Here is a 17,613-nt window from a genome sequence, read left to right on the forward strand (position 1 = left end):
AACACTATAATGACTACCATTGATATTGTGTTGAAATTTATCGATACATCAACACTGACTTCACATTGGTTCAGTGTTTGGTAATAGTTGTGATCTGTGTGTCACTTTTGTCTTCATCGTTTTATTTGATTGCATTTTACAGACAGAAGTGAAATAAAAGAACTGCTTTTTGATACTTTTCCTGTAAAGAATAACATAAAACAGATTATCCATTTAGAGTGCTTACATATGGGAAACGAGCCAACAACTGCCAACATGGAAAGTGTTCTTTCCCACCCATGTGACTGTGAAAACAAGCGATTCCAAAACAAGCCGATGAATTACTAATGCAGGCTTTTGTTGGGCTGGAAACCGTCATGAAGTGACATGAAAGAGAAATGGAAAGACGTCAGAGCGTGTGGGTGGGAGTGTTTTTGGAAGGGAACACACACACACACACACACACTCTCAGACCGCATCATGTTCAGCAGCATGTCACAGTCTCAGGAGTACAGAGGCTTCAAGCAGCTCATGCCCGGTGATGAACCAGGTGGACTCTACATCTTGATGCTGGTGTCCCTCTTCCCACTGTACTACTGGTGCTTCACAGACGGTGAGTGACTGGACGGGATACACACTGTATGCAGTCTTTGGTTAGGCAGGTTTATTTCCACTTCTCTTCGGAGACAACCTTTATCTTTATAGGACAGAGACAGTTTCCACTCTTTGGTAGCAGCCAGTGCATCTGGAAATGAAGGAAAGAGTTTACAAAACAAACTGGGAAAATAATATTCCAGTGTTCATTTTGCACTCTAACTTTCTGCACAGAACGTGTGATATAATAACAGCAAAACAATCAAGTTGAAGGATGAAAATATATCTATTAGAGCCCAAATGCTGAAAGCTCCCTCCTGAAAAAAAAAACAGCATATGCTGGTTCGGTAAGTTTCATCGCTGGGATGCATGTTTTTGCTGGTCCTTAACCAGCACATGACCAGCATAAACAAACATCCCAGCGAAAAAACTTACAGAGCATATGCTGTTTTCTTTCAACAGGGTGCGTTACTGCAGCGAGGAAATACATTTATTGTGAAAAAAGAAAGAAAGAAGGAAAACAGGAAGTGAACACATTTTGAAATCTCTTCTGTGTACCTCAATCGTGTCAGACTTGGTCAGAACTATGTCAAAACTTGTTTGATATTTTAAATGGTTTTGCCAGAATAACAAATCAAACTGTAACACTATTTCTGTGTTTCATGCTCTTAGGCTCTTTACAATTTCATGAAATTCAGCACACACATCATTGTTGGCTGTCAGTCTTTGGCAAAAGTTAAGAAATATGTGCCATATTTTGACTACCTAATCATCAAACACATACAATGGGGATCGTAATTAGAGAACAATCTATAAAACCTATTATTATATTTTTATTTTTATTATTTTGTGGGAAACGCTGATCAAAATGGAAGGTCAGTAACCACTGTAGCCCGAAAGATGAATTATAACTCAAATGAGGGTTATAGCTGTCAGAAATCAGTAGGAAATGTAAAGGCCCTTGCTTTGAAGGACTTCAGCTCATCCTCAGCCTCAGTACATCACTAGTCTCTCACACGTCTGCACCGGTGTGATCTCGGTCCACTCTTCTTCAGTTTGACGCCTAACATAATGTATGGCACCAGACCCAAATAAATGAATCCTGCTCTCATCATTAGAGTGAACTTTAAACCAGTTCTCCTCTCTCCACACAACATGCTCCTCAGCAAAGGTCTAGCCTTCAGATTCTTTCTGCTGATGAGAGGCTTTGTCTTTGTCTTTAAAGGGGGGGTGAAATGCTCATTTTCACTCAATATCCTGTTAATCTTGAGTACCTATAGAGTACTACTGCATCCTTCATAACTCCAAAAAGTCTTGAGTTTTATTATATTCATAAGAGAAAGATAGTATGTACCGATTTTTCCCGGAAAAACACGAGCGTCTGGAGGTGTGACGTGTGGGCGGAGCTAAAGAATCACGAGCGCGAATAGGCTTTTGAGTTGAGAGCGTTTGGAAGCTGTGACACAGATCCAGAGGCTGAAACTGAACGAGAGCAGCAGCAGCAACGACTCACTCCGAGCGGGGCTCGAACCCGGGTCTCCGATGGGAGGTGGACGCACTAACAAGGAGGCAGAGATATTTGAAGCAGTTTTACTCACCGCCTGTGGTTCCAACACACAATCGTGACCCTTTTTCGTTGGGATTGCATCATCCTTAAGAAATAAACGATAGGCAAATCCGTCGTCAAACTGGGCCTTGTTTGTAAAACAAGCATCTTCAAAATGCAGGGAACAAACAAAAACACTTGCACAACTCCGTTGATGCTCTGTAAAAATAAGCTCCATCCACTGGTCCCTTAATGCTGTTTCTCTTTTGGTAATCTGTGCAGGGTTGTCTTGCCCTGGCAACCAAAAACACACTTCTTTTGTGACTTTTCGCGACGCTCTCGCTCTGATCAGTGAAATGTCTCTTCTGGCGCGCTCTTCTGGCAGAAGTGCCTCAGGACCCATATAAGGAAATTCCGCTCCATCTAACGTCACACAGAGCCATACTCGAAAAAAACTTTCCAAAACTTGTGACAAACCGGAAGGAGAAATACTCCTTCAAACGTACAACTTAATTTTTTAAACTTTGTCCATGTTTAGCATGGGAATCCAACTCTTTAACAGTGTAAAAAACTCAGTATGCATGAAATAGCATTTCACCCCCCCCCCCCCCCTTTAATTCTCTCACACATGCCGAGACAGATCCTTATCCTTTCAGCACTGAACTGGTGAGATATTCCAGCTGCAGTGCTGAACCGATTCCTCACTGAGAGCCCCTGCATTGTGCTGTCTTCTTTTGCATTTGTCTTACATAGATGTCCTGCACCTCTGCTCCTCTTGATCTGGACAACCTGCTGTCACTGGGTTTCAGTCTCCTTAGATCGACTGGCCATCTTGCAATCTCAGTGAAAATGTAGCTGATCCCACTCCCCTCTCTCCACCTAATGCTTTCCTGTCATCTCTCTACTGTCCTCTCACATTAATGAAATTAACCAGTTATTTCACTATTAGTGTGATGTAATGAATTTCTTCATAACTCTTTCTCTAAAACAGAGGAGACATGTTAACATTCAGTTATTAATGTATAATGAGATGTTTCTCTTACAGAAAGCACTGAGGATGAGTTTGAAATATCCTTCGTCTGCCATCGGCCTGATGATCTGCACATACTACAGGAAGAGACTGAATTCAGCAGGAAAGAACTGCAGTTCCTCTACAGGGCCTTCAAAAATGTAAATGTTGCTCTCCTTATGTAGATTAAATCATTAGGAAAGTCAGTACATTAGCTGGGAATATCACCCTTTGTGTGGCACAAATAATTGTTACTTTATTTGTCTAATTCATGATTGTAATGTAAATTTCTTAATTTTTTTCTTCTGAAAGACATATAATTCATTGCATATTGCACTATGCTGAAGGTTTTGGCCACAGTAGTGTTTTTATAGTGTCTGTTTTAAGATCTGTTGTGTATTTCAGGAATGTCCCAGTGGAGTGGTGACTGAGGACGTGTTTAAACTCATTTACTCTCAGTTCTTCCCTCAGGGAGGTGAGACAGTATATATGTTGCATATGTATATTTTTGTTAATAATATAATGTTAATTCATTTTCAGATAATTATCAATGTATGAATCTGAATATATATATATATATATATATATATATATATATATATATATATATATATATATATATATATATATATAAATCTTTAAATCTGCTTGAAAAAAATATTATTTTTACACAGAAATTGGTATGTCTTTGTTGCATTATGTTTGTGTTGACTGTTTGAAAATGGGACAAGGCAAGTTTGCATGCCTGTAACTCAAGAAGTATTAAATATATCTTAATGCCCTTTCAGATTTTGGTTGTTAACAAACTTTAATTTCGGTGTTCTCATTTTAAAGGCACTATATGGTTAAATTCCAGCAATTTTGGAAACTCAGTATGACTCCAGGACTAATTTGTTAAATTGTACACATTTTCAGTGGTCAAAAACCAAGTGTGGATAACTTTGCATATAGATTATTCTTTATTTCTTTTGAAGCAGATTATCTGAAGAACAAATAATAATGAAACTAGAAATGTATTTAGTTTCATTCCATCAACACAACTGCACATAAAATACTTGTCTGGATGCCATAAATATAATTTAAATAAATATAATCTAATAAAGTGTTTTTAACTCTAGAAGTATTAAATATATTCAATATGATTTCAGATTCTAATTCTAGATAAACTTTATTTATTTATTTATTTTAATCTACACTTTCAAGGCCCTGTGTACTTCAGTCCCAGAGATATAAGGATCTCAGTGTGGCTGTATGTCGAGATTGTTGAATATTTGTAAAGGACCCTTAACTGGACTGCTATTTTTCCTCCTGGTCGGCAGTTGGCATCTCTCACCAGACTCCTGCTGAACACTACCACTCATTATGCCTGATGCATCACACCTGTATCTTGCCCTATTTAAGTGTCTTTGAGCCATGCCTTATTGTTCAGTCTTGAGCATATGTTACCTGTTGCAAGCTAAGTCTGTTAAAGTTTAAGTTTAAGTCTTTGGACCCTTGTGTCTATTTTTCTTTGAACTGTTTTTTGGAAGCACGGCTTCCCTTGTTTTGTTGCACCTTTTATTAGTAAAGATTGTCGGGACATCACTGGGACATTTTGTTGAAGACCCACGACTCCTTGCCGTTTCATCCCTGCTCTTGGATTAATTTAGTGGAGAGTTAGCTCAATCCATTAACTCTTTAATGTGACTTTGAACCCAACAGACCCGGGTTTAGTCCCCACCTAGAACAACCTCGTTAAAGCAAGACTGAACCACAAAACATGAATCCAGCGGAGGAGAGTCCACCACCATCTAATGTGGATCGCATTCTGTCTGCCATATCAGGGCAAGCTGCTGCCATTCAGCAACATGAGCAGATCCTTACTAAGATTGTTCAATATTTAAATCTTCAGGCTCCGGTCTCTTCATCACAAGAGCCTCAGCTGTCACATGGTAATCCTTTTTAAGAAGTGGTAGCTTGCCCTGTCAGAACCCAAATTACCAGCACCAGAACGATTTGATGGCAGTCCTGAGAAGTGTCCAGGGTTCGTCACTCAATGCACCCTAGTAGTTCAGTTACAACCTGGCAGCTTCCCCACAGAGAGCAGCAAGGTTGCTTACATCATTACCCTTCTTACTGGCAAGGCTTTAGACTCGGCTTCGGCTTTGTGGGACCAACAGGGACCACTCACTGCAAACAGTGGCAGCTTCATTGCTGAAATGAAGAAAGTCTTCCACCATACAGCCAGCACAGGTGATGTGGACTACTGTTTGCTTCGACTCTCTCAAGGCACTCGAGGCATGGCGGTGTTTGCCATTGAGTTTCGTACCCTAGCTTCAGTGAGTGGTTGGGACAGGCAAGCTTTAAAGGCCACATTCCACCAGGCCTTGTCTCCGGAACTCAAGGATGAGTTAGCTTTTAGAGACCCTTCTCCGGATTTGGAATCCTTAATTGAGGTTGCTATCCGAATAGATCATCGTCTCTGAGAACGACAACAGGAACGACGTCGGGAAACCAGTGTGTAACGTTCTCTGGAATTTTCCAATACTTTTGAACCACTCGGGAAACCCAGTGATCTGGAAGAACCCATGCAGCTGGGTTGAACCAGATTAACCCAGATAGAAAAGGATTGACGGATGAGGGAGTGACGCTGTCTGTAATGTGGAAAGTCTGGCCATATCCGCTCCAACTGTCCTGAATTGTCGGGAAAAGCTAGTTCTCGTCCAGGAAAGGGGGAACTGGAATGATAGAAAATATCTTCCCTCGTCCTACAACCTCTGGACTTACTATCCAAGCCACCATCTTCCACAACAACTAGAATCACCAGCTTGGCGCTTTCATCGACTCTGGAGCTGCTGGGAACTTTTTGGAACTTGATGTAGCCAGATGTTTGGGCATTCCTTCCATGCTCCTCCAGAAACCTCAACAAGGCTCTCAACGGCAGACCTCTGGGGTCGGGACAGGTTAGTCACTGCACTTCGTTTATTCAGTTTGATATTGGGGGTCACAAAGAACGAATACAATTTTTTTCCTCATCCAGTTACCAGAACTCCACTTAGTTCTTGGATTTCCATGGCTAACTTGTCACAACCCAAATATTGACTGGTCTAGAGGTGTAGTTTAAGGTTGGGGAACTAACTGTTGTGTTTCTGCTCTTTCTCTTTGCCGTTCTACCGAGAAACTAGAGGTAAAGCCAGAGCCAATGTCGACACTATCCAGGTGGCCTGCCAATCACAATCCAGACAGGTCTGATACTCAAGAGCTACCTGTATCTCAGTTTAAATCTGCCACCACTGTAAGGTGTCACCATATTCACTAAATTAGATCTCCAAAATGCCTACCCTTTGGTCAGGATTCGAGAAGGGGACGAGTTGAAGACCACTTTCAACACCCAGACAGGCCCCTATGAGTACAGTAATGCCCTTTGGTCTGGTCAATGCCCCAGCTGTCTTCCAGGTGCTGATTAGTGATGTCTTGCGGGAGATGCTGAACAAGTTCGTTTTTGTCTACCTTGATGATATCCTCATTTGCTCACGCAACTACCAAGAACACATTCAACATGCTCGACAAGTCCTGTCCCAGTTACTTAAACACAGCCTCTACGTCAAGCTGGAAAAGAGCGAATTTCATGTGTCTTCCACCCCATTTCTTGGCTTCATCATTTCCAAGGGCAACATCCAGATGGATCCTGTCAAGGTGCGAACAGTGCAGGAATGGCCTCAGCCTAATTCTGTGAAGCAGGTACAACGTTTTCTTGGGTTTACAAATTTTTATAGAAGAGTTATAAGTAGCTTCAGCTCTGTTGCAGAAACTCTCTCCGCACTCCCCAATAAGTCTACGCGATCATTCATGTAGACTGAGAAGGCCAATCAAGCTTTTAACAAGCTGAAAAGACTCTTTATGTCTGCCCCTATCTTAACCCTTCCAGACCCAGAGTTGCCCTTCATGGTGGAGGTTGACGCTTCTGATGTGGGGGTAGGGGCAGTCTTGTCCCAAAGAGCCAGGGTCGACAACAGGCTTCACCCATGCGCTTATCGGTCTCATCGACTAACTGCAGCAGAGAAGAATTATGATATTGGAAACCGAGAGCTGTTGGCAGTAAAGGTGGCATTGGAGGAGTGGAGGCATTGGTTGGAAGGGACCAAGCACCCATTCCTCATCCAGACAGACCACAGAAACCAAACCTACATTCGGGAGGCCAAGAAACTGAATTCCTGCCAAGCACACTGGGCACTGTTTTTTAACCGGTTTGACTTTGTTCTTTCTTACCGCCCAGGTTTCAAGAATTCAAAACCAGATGCACTTTCGAGGCAGTTTGACTCCCCAGAAGGGGAGGCCAGACCAGAACCCATCCTTCACACCTCCAGAATAATAGCAGCTATCCAGTGGGGCATTGAGGCTGCCATTAAGAGATGACAGTCGGATCCAGGTAATGGTCCACCATGAAGTCTTTTTGTCCCTAACTACATTCTGATGTGTTGCAGTGGGCACATGCCTCCCTCCCCTCTGGTCAAGTTGTGTCCTCTAGAACTTGCAAGCTCATTCAGAGGAGATTTTGGTGGCCAAAGTTGTAAAGAGACTTCCGTGATTTTGTCGCCGCTTGCATGATGTGTGCCCAGAATAAAGAGCTCAGAACCCACCCTCAAGGACTACTGCATCCTCTACCTATCACTAAACATCCTTGGTCACACATAACTCTGGACTATGTCACAGGTCTGCTTGAATCCCAAGGTAATACTGTCATTCTTGTGGTGGTGGATAGATTTTCCAAAGCCTGTCACCTCCTGCCATTACCCAAACTTCCCACAGCTAGCCAAGACTGCAGTGCTCCTAATGCAATATGGGTTCAGGATTCATGGCTTCCTCCAGAATATTGTCTCCGATAGAGGTTCCCAATTCACCTCCCGGTTCTGGAAGGCTTTTGGCAATCTCATTGGATCTGACATCAGTCTGTCATCTAGTTTTCACCCCCAGTCTAATGGGCAGACAGAGAGGGTGAATCAGGAGATAGAGAAAACTTTGAGATGTTTGGCAGCAGACAATCAGACCACTTGGAGCTCTCGATTAATCTGGGCAGAGTTTGCACATAATTCTCTCTACTATTCTTCCTTAGGCATGTCCCCTTTTGAGTGCCAGTATGGTTTCCCTACCTTTTTGGTCAGGAGCCAGAGGTATGTGTTCCCGCTGCTGCTCAACTAGTTCGCCGTTGTCAACAGGCTGGGAAGAAGGCTCGGGCAGCTTTACTGAAAGCCACTCAACAACAGCGGAGGCAGACGAACCGGCATCGGAGGTTGGGAACAATGCTTCATCTGGGTCAGAGGGTGTGTCTTGCAACCAGAGATCTGCCTCTGCGGGTGGAATCTTGAAAACTGGCTCCACATTATATTGGTCCTTTTAAGATCCTCAGGAAGATAAATCCAGTAGCTTACCACCTACAGCTGCCCAGGTCCATGAGGATTCACCCAACGTTTCATGTCTCTCGGCAAAAGCCTGTTGTTTGTTCTTCTCTGTCCCCAGCTCACAAGTCTGCCCCAGCTGCCCGTATCATTGATGGACAACCAGCTTACACTGTCCGTAGGTTGGCGGAGTCTCATCAGGTCCAAGACAAAGTACAGCATTTGGTCGACTGGGTTACAGCCCAGAGGAGTGCTCATGGGTGCCTGCTCGAGACATTCTGGACCCTACTCTCATTACAGATTTTTTTCGCACCCATAGACTTCACCAAGTGAACATCAGGAGCCATTCTTAGAGGGGGGACTCCGGTAAGGAACCCTTAACTGGACTGCTATTTTCCTCCTGATCGGCAGTTGGCGTCTCTCACCAGACTCCTGCTAAACACTACCACTCATTATGCCTGATGCATCACACCTGTAGTCTGTTTAAGTCTTTGGACCCTTGTGTCTATTTTTCTTTGTACTGTTTTTTTGGAAGCACAGATTCTCTTGTTTTGTTTCACCTTTTATTAGTAAAGATTGTGTTTTGTTGAAGACCCACGACTCCTTGCCGTTTGATCATCCCTGTTCTTGGTTTCATTTAGTGGGGAGTTAGCTCAATCCATTAACTAAGTGATTTTGAACCCAATATGCCCGGGTTCAATCCCCACATAGAACAGCCTTGTTACAATATTACCCATTTTCAGTGGTTAAAAAACCTGCATGGGGAATGTCTGAAGAATAAATAACACTGAAATCTTGTTTCCCTCTGTCAAGTTGCATAGAACATTAAATACATCTATGACATTTAACATTTTGGTTTCTTCACTTTTACATGTTTATCTTTCTTGAGAAAAAAAATATACATACACAGATATACACCATATATAAAGCATTGTCCAATTCCTTTTTCTTTCTCTCTGTCAGATTCAAGCATTTATGCACATTACCTCTTTGAGGCATTTGACACTAACAGGAACGGCTGTTTGAGTTTTAAGGTAAGAAACAGCAGAGCTTTTTTAAATTATGGTCCTGAAGATGGACCACACTTCATTTTCTATGTCCATTTTCTCTAACACACTTGATTCATATCACCAACTGGTTAGGAGAAGATCTATAAACTGAACTAAGTGTGTCAGATAACAGCAACATAAATGTCCGGAGCGGTGTCTCTACAGCAAAGCTTGTAACCTTCTAGTTCTAGTTAGGATTTTATTTGTTTGTTTCCAGACAGATTTATAATTATTATTATTGTCATTTTACAGGAGTTTGTTGCTGGTCTGTCACTCATCCTTAGAGGCTCAATATATGACCGGCTAAACTGGGCGTTTAATTTCTATGATCTTGATAAAGATGGATTCATCACAAGAGAGGTACTTGAAATGACGCTTTGATCAGTTTAGTGTCTAGAAAGAATAATTAATGTAAAAGTATATGTGTATGTGTGGTTTCGGTCTCTCAGGAGATGATGAAGATAATGAAGTCGATTTATGCTTTGATGGGGAAGTATGTGTATCCCTCCATACATGATGAAACTCCCAGCGAACATGTGGAAAACTTCTTTCAGGTGAAAACAGACACACATGATGTTCATTAATGTCCATGTTGTGACCCAAACATTTTTGTTTGCTAAAAAGAAAGTGTCATGTACTGGAATTATGCTCTGTATCTTTAAGAAATGAAAGTGCAATGCATACTGGGAGGGGTATTTGGAATATGTGTAGTGTGCTTGAGAACACGAGTAAAAGATGCTGTTCAGAATCCAGATTGGCGTGTGATTAAGTTAATAAGATAAACAAGGTATATAAAACAGATACACAACAGTAAGGAACACTTTTAAAAACACATGACAGGTAAAAATGTATAGCCTGAATGCACTGTAAGTCGCTTTGGATAAAAGCGTCTGCTAAATGCATACATTTAATTTAATTTAATTTAAAAAAGGAACTCTACGTTCTCTCTCTACATCAGCAACAATTAATGGAAAGTAATAAATTAATTGCTGTAAAAATGTGTTTGCCTCCATTATGATTCCTCCCATTTTTGTTTATATCTCAGACTTAATTATTTCAAAAATGAAAACAAAATTTGACAAAATAAATGTTACTCAATATACCCCCCCCCCCCCCCCCGGTGGGCCCACAAACCGGCCCTGGTTCTACTCACCATCCTCATAGTGTTTAATTGTTAATTACTACCGCTGAATGTCTAATAAATACCATTCACTGTAACAACCTTCATCACCTTCTGGAGCATGAACATTTACACTAGCAAAGATTCCAATATGATTGGGCCTGGACCTGTTTACTGCAACCATCAAAAACCTGAAGCGGGAACTGCTTTAGCAACCCTAAGGTTTTTTTTTTTACCTTATCCAACCCCCTATAAAACCAACACTCCCCCATACACTTCTTCACCCAGCCCTTTTTCATTGCTGCCATCTGTGTTGACTGTGGGATTCGTGTCACTGTCAGGGCCATACTCATCATGCTTGAAATGAATCCTTAGCTATTTCCCACTGAGAAAGCCAAAGTAGGATTCATTATCTCTCATCTTTCTCCAGCCATATGCTGCAGTGGTTTGAACTTGTATGGCACCAGGATGGCGCAATCATAAATTCTTTTTCACGATTCCTTACCCATTTAAAGGACATGTTTTCGAGGAGTGTGGGAAACTTGTTGAATAGGGAGCAACTACTCTATCTTCGCCAGGAAAAAGTGAGGTTTGTTGATTACTCAATTATCTTCTGTACCCTGGCAGCTGCGACCGAATGGAACAAGGCAATACTACTTTCTGGTTATCCCTGTGGACTTTACACACACTTATGGATGAAGCCAGTGAGATGTGATGATTCCTTGGGGTTCAGCACTCCATCCGTGACCATTTGGTAAGTTGCAGCTGGGAAACACCACCAGTCTAGGCAGTGTCCTCACAAGATCGACCTCCTCCTGTTACAGAGAAACCTATTCAAGTGTACTAATCCCTCTTCTCTGCATATGAGGCCTCTGCACTTCCAACACATTGCCCATGGGATTGTACTGTTGACATCCTGCCAGATATCAAACTTCCACATGGGTGTTTACACCCTTTCTCAGCCAGAGCAGAAGACCATAGAATAGTATGTACAGGAGGGTCTCCGCCACGGACACACTGCCCTAGAGATGTTGTACAGTGCAACCTGGTTCACAAAACTTGATTTTCATAATGCCTTTATTCTCATTTGTGTCCGCAAGAGTGCTAAATGGGTGATGCCGTATGGCCTGACCAATGTGCCTTCAGTGTTCCAGAGATTCATGAATGAAATATTTCATTAATTTGAAAAAAATACTCATTAATTCCCCTTATCTCCTGGAGCACCATAGACCATTAGGGTCCCAAAGGGTCCTTGGAGATTGATATTTTTTTACCTTAATATTTATTCTTAAATGTCTTAAATTACTAATAACTCACCCTCATGTCGTTCCAAACCTGTAAGACCTTCGTTCATCTTCGGAACACAAACTCAAATATTTTTGATGTATTCCAAGAGCTCTCTGACCCTCCCATAAACAGCAACGATCCTTGCACGATCAATGCTCAAATGTAGCAAGAAGATTGTTAAAATAATCCTTGTGACATCAGCTCTCGGAATGCATCTAAAATATCTTAAACCGTGTTCTGAAGATGAACGGAGGTCTTATGGGTTTGTAACGACATGAGGGTGAGTTATCAAAGACAGAATTTTCGGGTGAACTATTGAACTAAGTCTCTTACCTCCATCCATGCATTTTTGTTTTCTGGGGAATTAGTTTTCTACGACACCTATGAGTGTACTTTGCCACACACTTGCCATCAGCAGAAAGATGTATAATAATCGTAGTCCTAGTAGATGTATTCTCAAAGGCCTGTAAACTCCCTCAGGTGGGGCTACCCAGTACATTCCAGAAAGCTGAACTATTGTTTCAGTACATTTTCCAGAACTTGAGCATCCCTGAGGAGATTGTATCTGACAGAGGATGGTAGTGTAATGAATCTGGCCTCTGTGATTTTCCCTGAGCATCACCAGAGGCTGCCATCACCCGAATATTGACTTTCCTCCCTGATCTCCGTTTTCCGTCAGTCCATAACTGACTCTGATTAGGAGCACAACTGATGCACATTCATGGGACTATTTATGCTGCTGTTTCACACACTCTCATCAAGTCTTGTTTTGCCCCGGCTGACATCTCTGAGCATTTACTACCTTCTTAATTGGATTTCTGTGTCAATCCCTGGAATATTTCTAGTGTTTCGGATTGTTTACTGCCTGCCTTTTGACCCTCTGCTCTGTTCTTGGAGTGTTCTTACATGGCCTGCCCTGAGCTCTAGTCTGCCTCGAGTATTTGCCTCTGATAACCCTGTTACTGATCTGTGCCTGTATGACCGTGCTTTTACCATTAAAAGTTGCAAATGGATCCTCACTCTGTTGACCCATCATGACAGTTAGCTCATATCAAGTATATGGAAAGGCGTCCGCTCACTCCTAGGTGTGACAGTCAATCTGTCATCTTGTTATATTTGATGGAATGTCTTGGATTTCTGGTGCCATGGAGGTTTTTTTGAGTCTCTGGTGGACTGGGAGGGATTTGGACCAGAGGAAAGAAGGGTTGAGGCTTGAGACAACATCCTGGATCTGGCCTTACATGCTGCCTTCCACACAGTCAATACAAACTGTCTTGCACCACATGGAAGGGGCTCATGGACCATATTTATATATATTCACCTTCAATTCTTCTTCTAAATATGACCATTAAGTATTGTGTTTAGTATTCATCTTCTTCATCAGACATCTCCAAAAAAAGACTGTTATTGTTTGTGCTTCTTTACCATTGAAGAGAGAGTTCTAAGCACCTCCCTCATCATGTTTAATTGTTCATTACCTCCATTTAAAGTCTAATAAATACCACTCACTGCAACAACTTATGTCATCTTTATCCTTCTGTGACAAGTGAGCCTTCCCAACAGCAGGTGAGGGAAACATGTATTCTGCGCTCTTCCAGAAAATATGTATATATGATTTTCTTTGTAAACATTGACACATGCAAACAAAGAGAGTTCGAAGAGAGTTCAGTGTGCCGGCGTACAGGTACAGGTTAACAGGTAAATGGAATTTCTTTCCCATTCTCCCAAAATGGAGAATGTCTGGTCCTCAGTCTGTAATCTGGATTATACAACCAGACAATGACCCAAAGCACATGAGTAAGTCCACCATGGAATGGCTGTTCTGGAGTGGTCTAGTCAAAGCCTGGATTTAAACCTAATTGATATACTGTAGCAGGACATTAAATGGGTAGTTTACACTCAAATTATCTCTAATGAGGCAGAACTAAATCAATTCTGCAAAGAACAGTGAGGCAAAATACCACCACAGCACTACTAAAGACTGATCTCCAGTTATTGCGAGTGTTTGGATGCTAAAGATGGCACAACTGTATTTTAAGTTTATTAGGCCAAATAGTTTTTGTGAGTTTTTTTGCATGTCTAAATAAATAAATAAATAAAAACTCATGATGCCTGTTTTATGTTGCATTTCATGTGATCTAAAAAGCATTTCCATAACACTGTATATTGCTTGAACTCAAGGATTTTCACCTCTTTTGAAGGATTCAGTAATGCATCTTGAACTTTATAAATTTGTTTTTTTTTTTCTTTTCTTTTTTTTCTTTATTTCAGAAAATGGACAGAAACCATGATGGACTGATCACTGTTGAGGAGTTCATGGAGTCATGTCAAAAGGTTGATCTCTACAACTTTATCAAAATGCAAAACATCATAATCAAAGATGAAATATCTCCTGGGAGCATTCCAGAGAGCAGGTTTAACTTGACCTCATAACATTGTGATTTAATAACATGACCCAAAGATGATAAAAAAGTATGTATTGCTTGTTCACAGCCCCAGTATCATCCCTTGTACTAGGGCTGGATTCACAAAACATATTTGAGAAAAAGAAAAAGTCTTTATAACTGCCTTTAAGTTAATAAGTTAAGTTAATAAGTTAACAATGTTGTATTGAAATGCAAAAACACAGCACAAAAATGATTAAAACAGGTAGCTTGATTTTATGCATTGTATCAATAGTTTTCCAAGTTTATTTAAAAGTAAATGGTCACAAAAACTACACATTAAAAACATGAAGCCAAATGCCTTTCAAGCTGGTCATGACCGAAATAATGTGCGCTTTTTATGATTATTAGAGTAATCTGGAGGAAGCACAAAAAGACAATCCTATAAGTGTTTATCAGTGTGTCTTCAGTCATGTATTCAGTCAGGTAAAGACTCATGTTTTTCTTAAGGTGTTTTTTAAGAACATGTGAGAACTTTAGAATGCACTGAAGAATATTATTATGAATTATTCTTAAGAAATTTATTATTTCTTAAGATTTTTGTTTGTTTGTGAATCTGGCCCCTGGTGTAACTCTATAATTGTGACAAGAATACTGTATGCACCACATGCATCATAAATGCATGTTTAAAATAAAAAAAGGAATATAGAAAACATCCCATTGGAGAAAAATGCAGCAATGTGTTAGAGGAGAAAATGTTGGGTTTAAGATTTGAGAGGTAAAATAAACCGGGTGTAGTGTGTGCTGCCATCAGCAGAAGCTGAGAGACATGCACCTGAAGTAAACTAACTCTGGACCACAGGTTCATGGAGTACATTGCTATTAAACTTCCCCAGGTCTCAGGATCAATGGCTTTCTCTAGAAGAACTCACTAGAAGTTATAGTCACTTAACTTTCTAAATGTTTGCTTTCTGGAATATCTTACAGGAATATCTTGCCGTTTACTTGTCTTTCTTTTCTGTGTTTCTGAGGATGCAAACATTATGCGGTCAATGCGGCTGTTTGACAGTGTCTTCTAGGAGCTTCTGCCCAGCTGTAGATTTCGGCACATTCTTCTCTCTCCATCAAGTCATCTCTCTATCAACACTCTTACTGTGTTCACACTGTACTTATATATTATGCATTTTTATAATATTTATGTGGGGTTTGCTTTTTTTGTTTTAATCATAGAAGACCTTCAGGGAAGCACACACCTGTAGGGAAAAGCGTAGCTCTTTCTGGAAACATCAGTATGCAAAAAAGTGTTTTTTAACCATACTTTTTATTGTATTTATTTCTTATTACTAATTTGTGTATGTGTGTGTTAACTCAGATTTTATCTCTTGGTCTTTTACTTAATGATAAGTGCACTACAGCAAGAATGTGAGGGTATGTTTCAATTTGAAAAAGGTAGGAGTAAAATACATAAATAAATACATTCTAATTCAGTTGTATTATTTATAAATTATAATTTTATAATGATTTTATTAATACAGCTGTCTGATTGATTTAACAGTCTCAAGAATTCAGAAATCACACAAAAGAAAACTGAGCACTGTGAATTTTAATGACACTGTAGTAGGGTCACTTTGTGAGAACATCTAAATGGTTAATTATATAGTAAGACAGATACTCATGTTGGTCTGCAGTATTCCCTGAAAAGGTTAACAGGTGTTTCGGGTCTCGGGAGACTAGTGTAAATTGACCAATAGCGCCATTTGCTGTTTTTGGAAAAGATAGTTGCTCAATTGCATTTGTGAGAACATCTGCTTTGACCGATGTGAGAATATCTGCCTGAGAAATCAGTTCCTCACAAATGAGTCTCACAGTTGTAACACACACTACATATATGTGTCCATACCTCTGCATTTTCTCTCAAATAGAGAACTTTGCGTTTTGCGTTTGTTTGAAAGCCAAGTTTTTCTTTGCAAAGCAGATTGTGTTATTTTTTTTTTAAATGCTTGATTTGTTTGATGAATATTGGCACAAAACTCGTTCCATACCAGAACCATGTGGCTGAACAGTTAGAGGACAAACACAAGCAAGGTAGAAGATTTATGCTGAAATTAAGCTGTGAAATGCACCTTTTCAAATATAAATAAAAACTTTAATTACAAAATGCCTTTTCTTAACAGAAACAGAGAAACGCCAGTCTTATTTTAGTCACATAGAACCATTGTGTTGGTGGAAGAGAATGTATTATATCAAGCAGCTATTGCAGGGCAAAATATAGATATGACTTAAAATTAAATATATTAGGATATAATTTTGGCATTAAAATGAGTGGTTAAAAAAATCTTAACTGAAATTGCATATAATACAATGCTTTACAGGTAAAATAATACAGTGAATGAAATGTTGATTAGTCTTTTTGAAGCGACATGATCAGCTTGTATGATGATGAAAGCTAAATTCAAAGGGTTAACTTTCAATTCTTAATTCTTCATTCAACTCTTATTCATCTTCAGAACACAATTAAATATATTTTTTAAGAAATCTGAGAGCTTTCTGTCCCTCCATAGACAGCCTATGTAGCTACAACTTTTAAGCTAAATATCACTTTCATTGGCATAAAAGGTTTTTGCAGGATCAACCCGAGTTCAAGCCCACCTTTTGCAGAACTTTTTTCTCCTGTTTCAAATCTCATATCACATCTGAAAGGCATTTATTTTCAATAAAACGGAGGAAATAATACAAAGGTTGAAAATGAAGTATGGAGTAGGGTTAGGGTTGGTGTAGGGATGGATTTATTATACCAATAAGATGGCATCCATTTAATAAATTGAATTAAAATTAGAATTTACACTCAATACGTTATTAATTCATACTGTTTTACAATGTACTACAATACTGAGGTGCAGATAATTTCCACTATTTGCAATAAGTAGTATTAATAGCAGAAACATGGGACAGAAGGTCCCACTGGATGGGAATCTCCAAGGGAGTGCTTTTCAGGAGAGATATCAGAATTGAGAACCAGACTTGGGCTGAAAGCAGGTGGACTCTGTCTTGGCAAACCCCTAGCTAGACCTCCTAGAGTTCAGAAATCTGAAGGTTGGTTGTGTAATTTGGCCACATCTGTACCATGACATTCAGCCAAAAAAAAAAAGTGGGTTGACTTCTGCTTCGTCATACCTCTGCCATATGGACTCCAGCACTTGTGGATGGAGTCTGTGTACTTAGTGCCTTAGTCCCTGCCCCAACAGCATGTGTTTCCCCAAAACTGATGTG

The 17,613-nt window shown here is 40.2% G+C and overlaps 1 protein-coding gene across 1 annotated transcript; it reads left to right on the top strand.

Moving 5' to 3' along the window:
* Window positions 1–461: 461 nt before the first annotated feature.
* LOC127969898 (Kv channel-interacting protein 2) lies at window positions 462–16,460 on the top strand. The gene is made up of 8 exons (XM_052572039.1): window positions 462–592; window positions 3,165–3,289; window positions 3,534–3,603; window positions 9,467–9,537; window positions 9,805–9,912; window positions 10,002–10,106; window positions 14,231–14,293; window positions 15,375–16,460. The coding sequence occupies exons 1-8, from the start codon at window positions 472–474 to the stop codon at window positions 15,420–15,422; spliced, it is 711 nt and encodes a 236-aa protein (XP_052427999.1). The 5' UTR covers window positions 462–471; the 3' UTR covers window positions 15,423–16,460.
* The last annotated feature ends 1,153 nt before the right edge of the window (window positions 16,461–17,613 follow it).

Source organism: Carassius gibelio, chromosome B13 (assembly GCF_023724105.1).
Source record: "Carassius gibelio isolate Cgi1373 ecotype wild population from Czech Republic chromosome B13, carGib1.2-hapl.c, whole genome shotgun sequence".
NCBI classification, from domain to species: Eukaryota; Metazoa; Chordata; class Actinopteri; order Cypriniformes; family Cyprinidae; genus Carassius; species Carassius gibelio.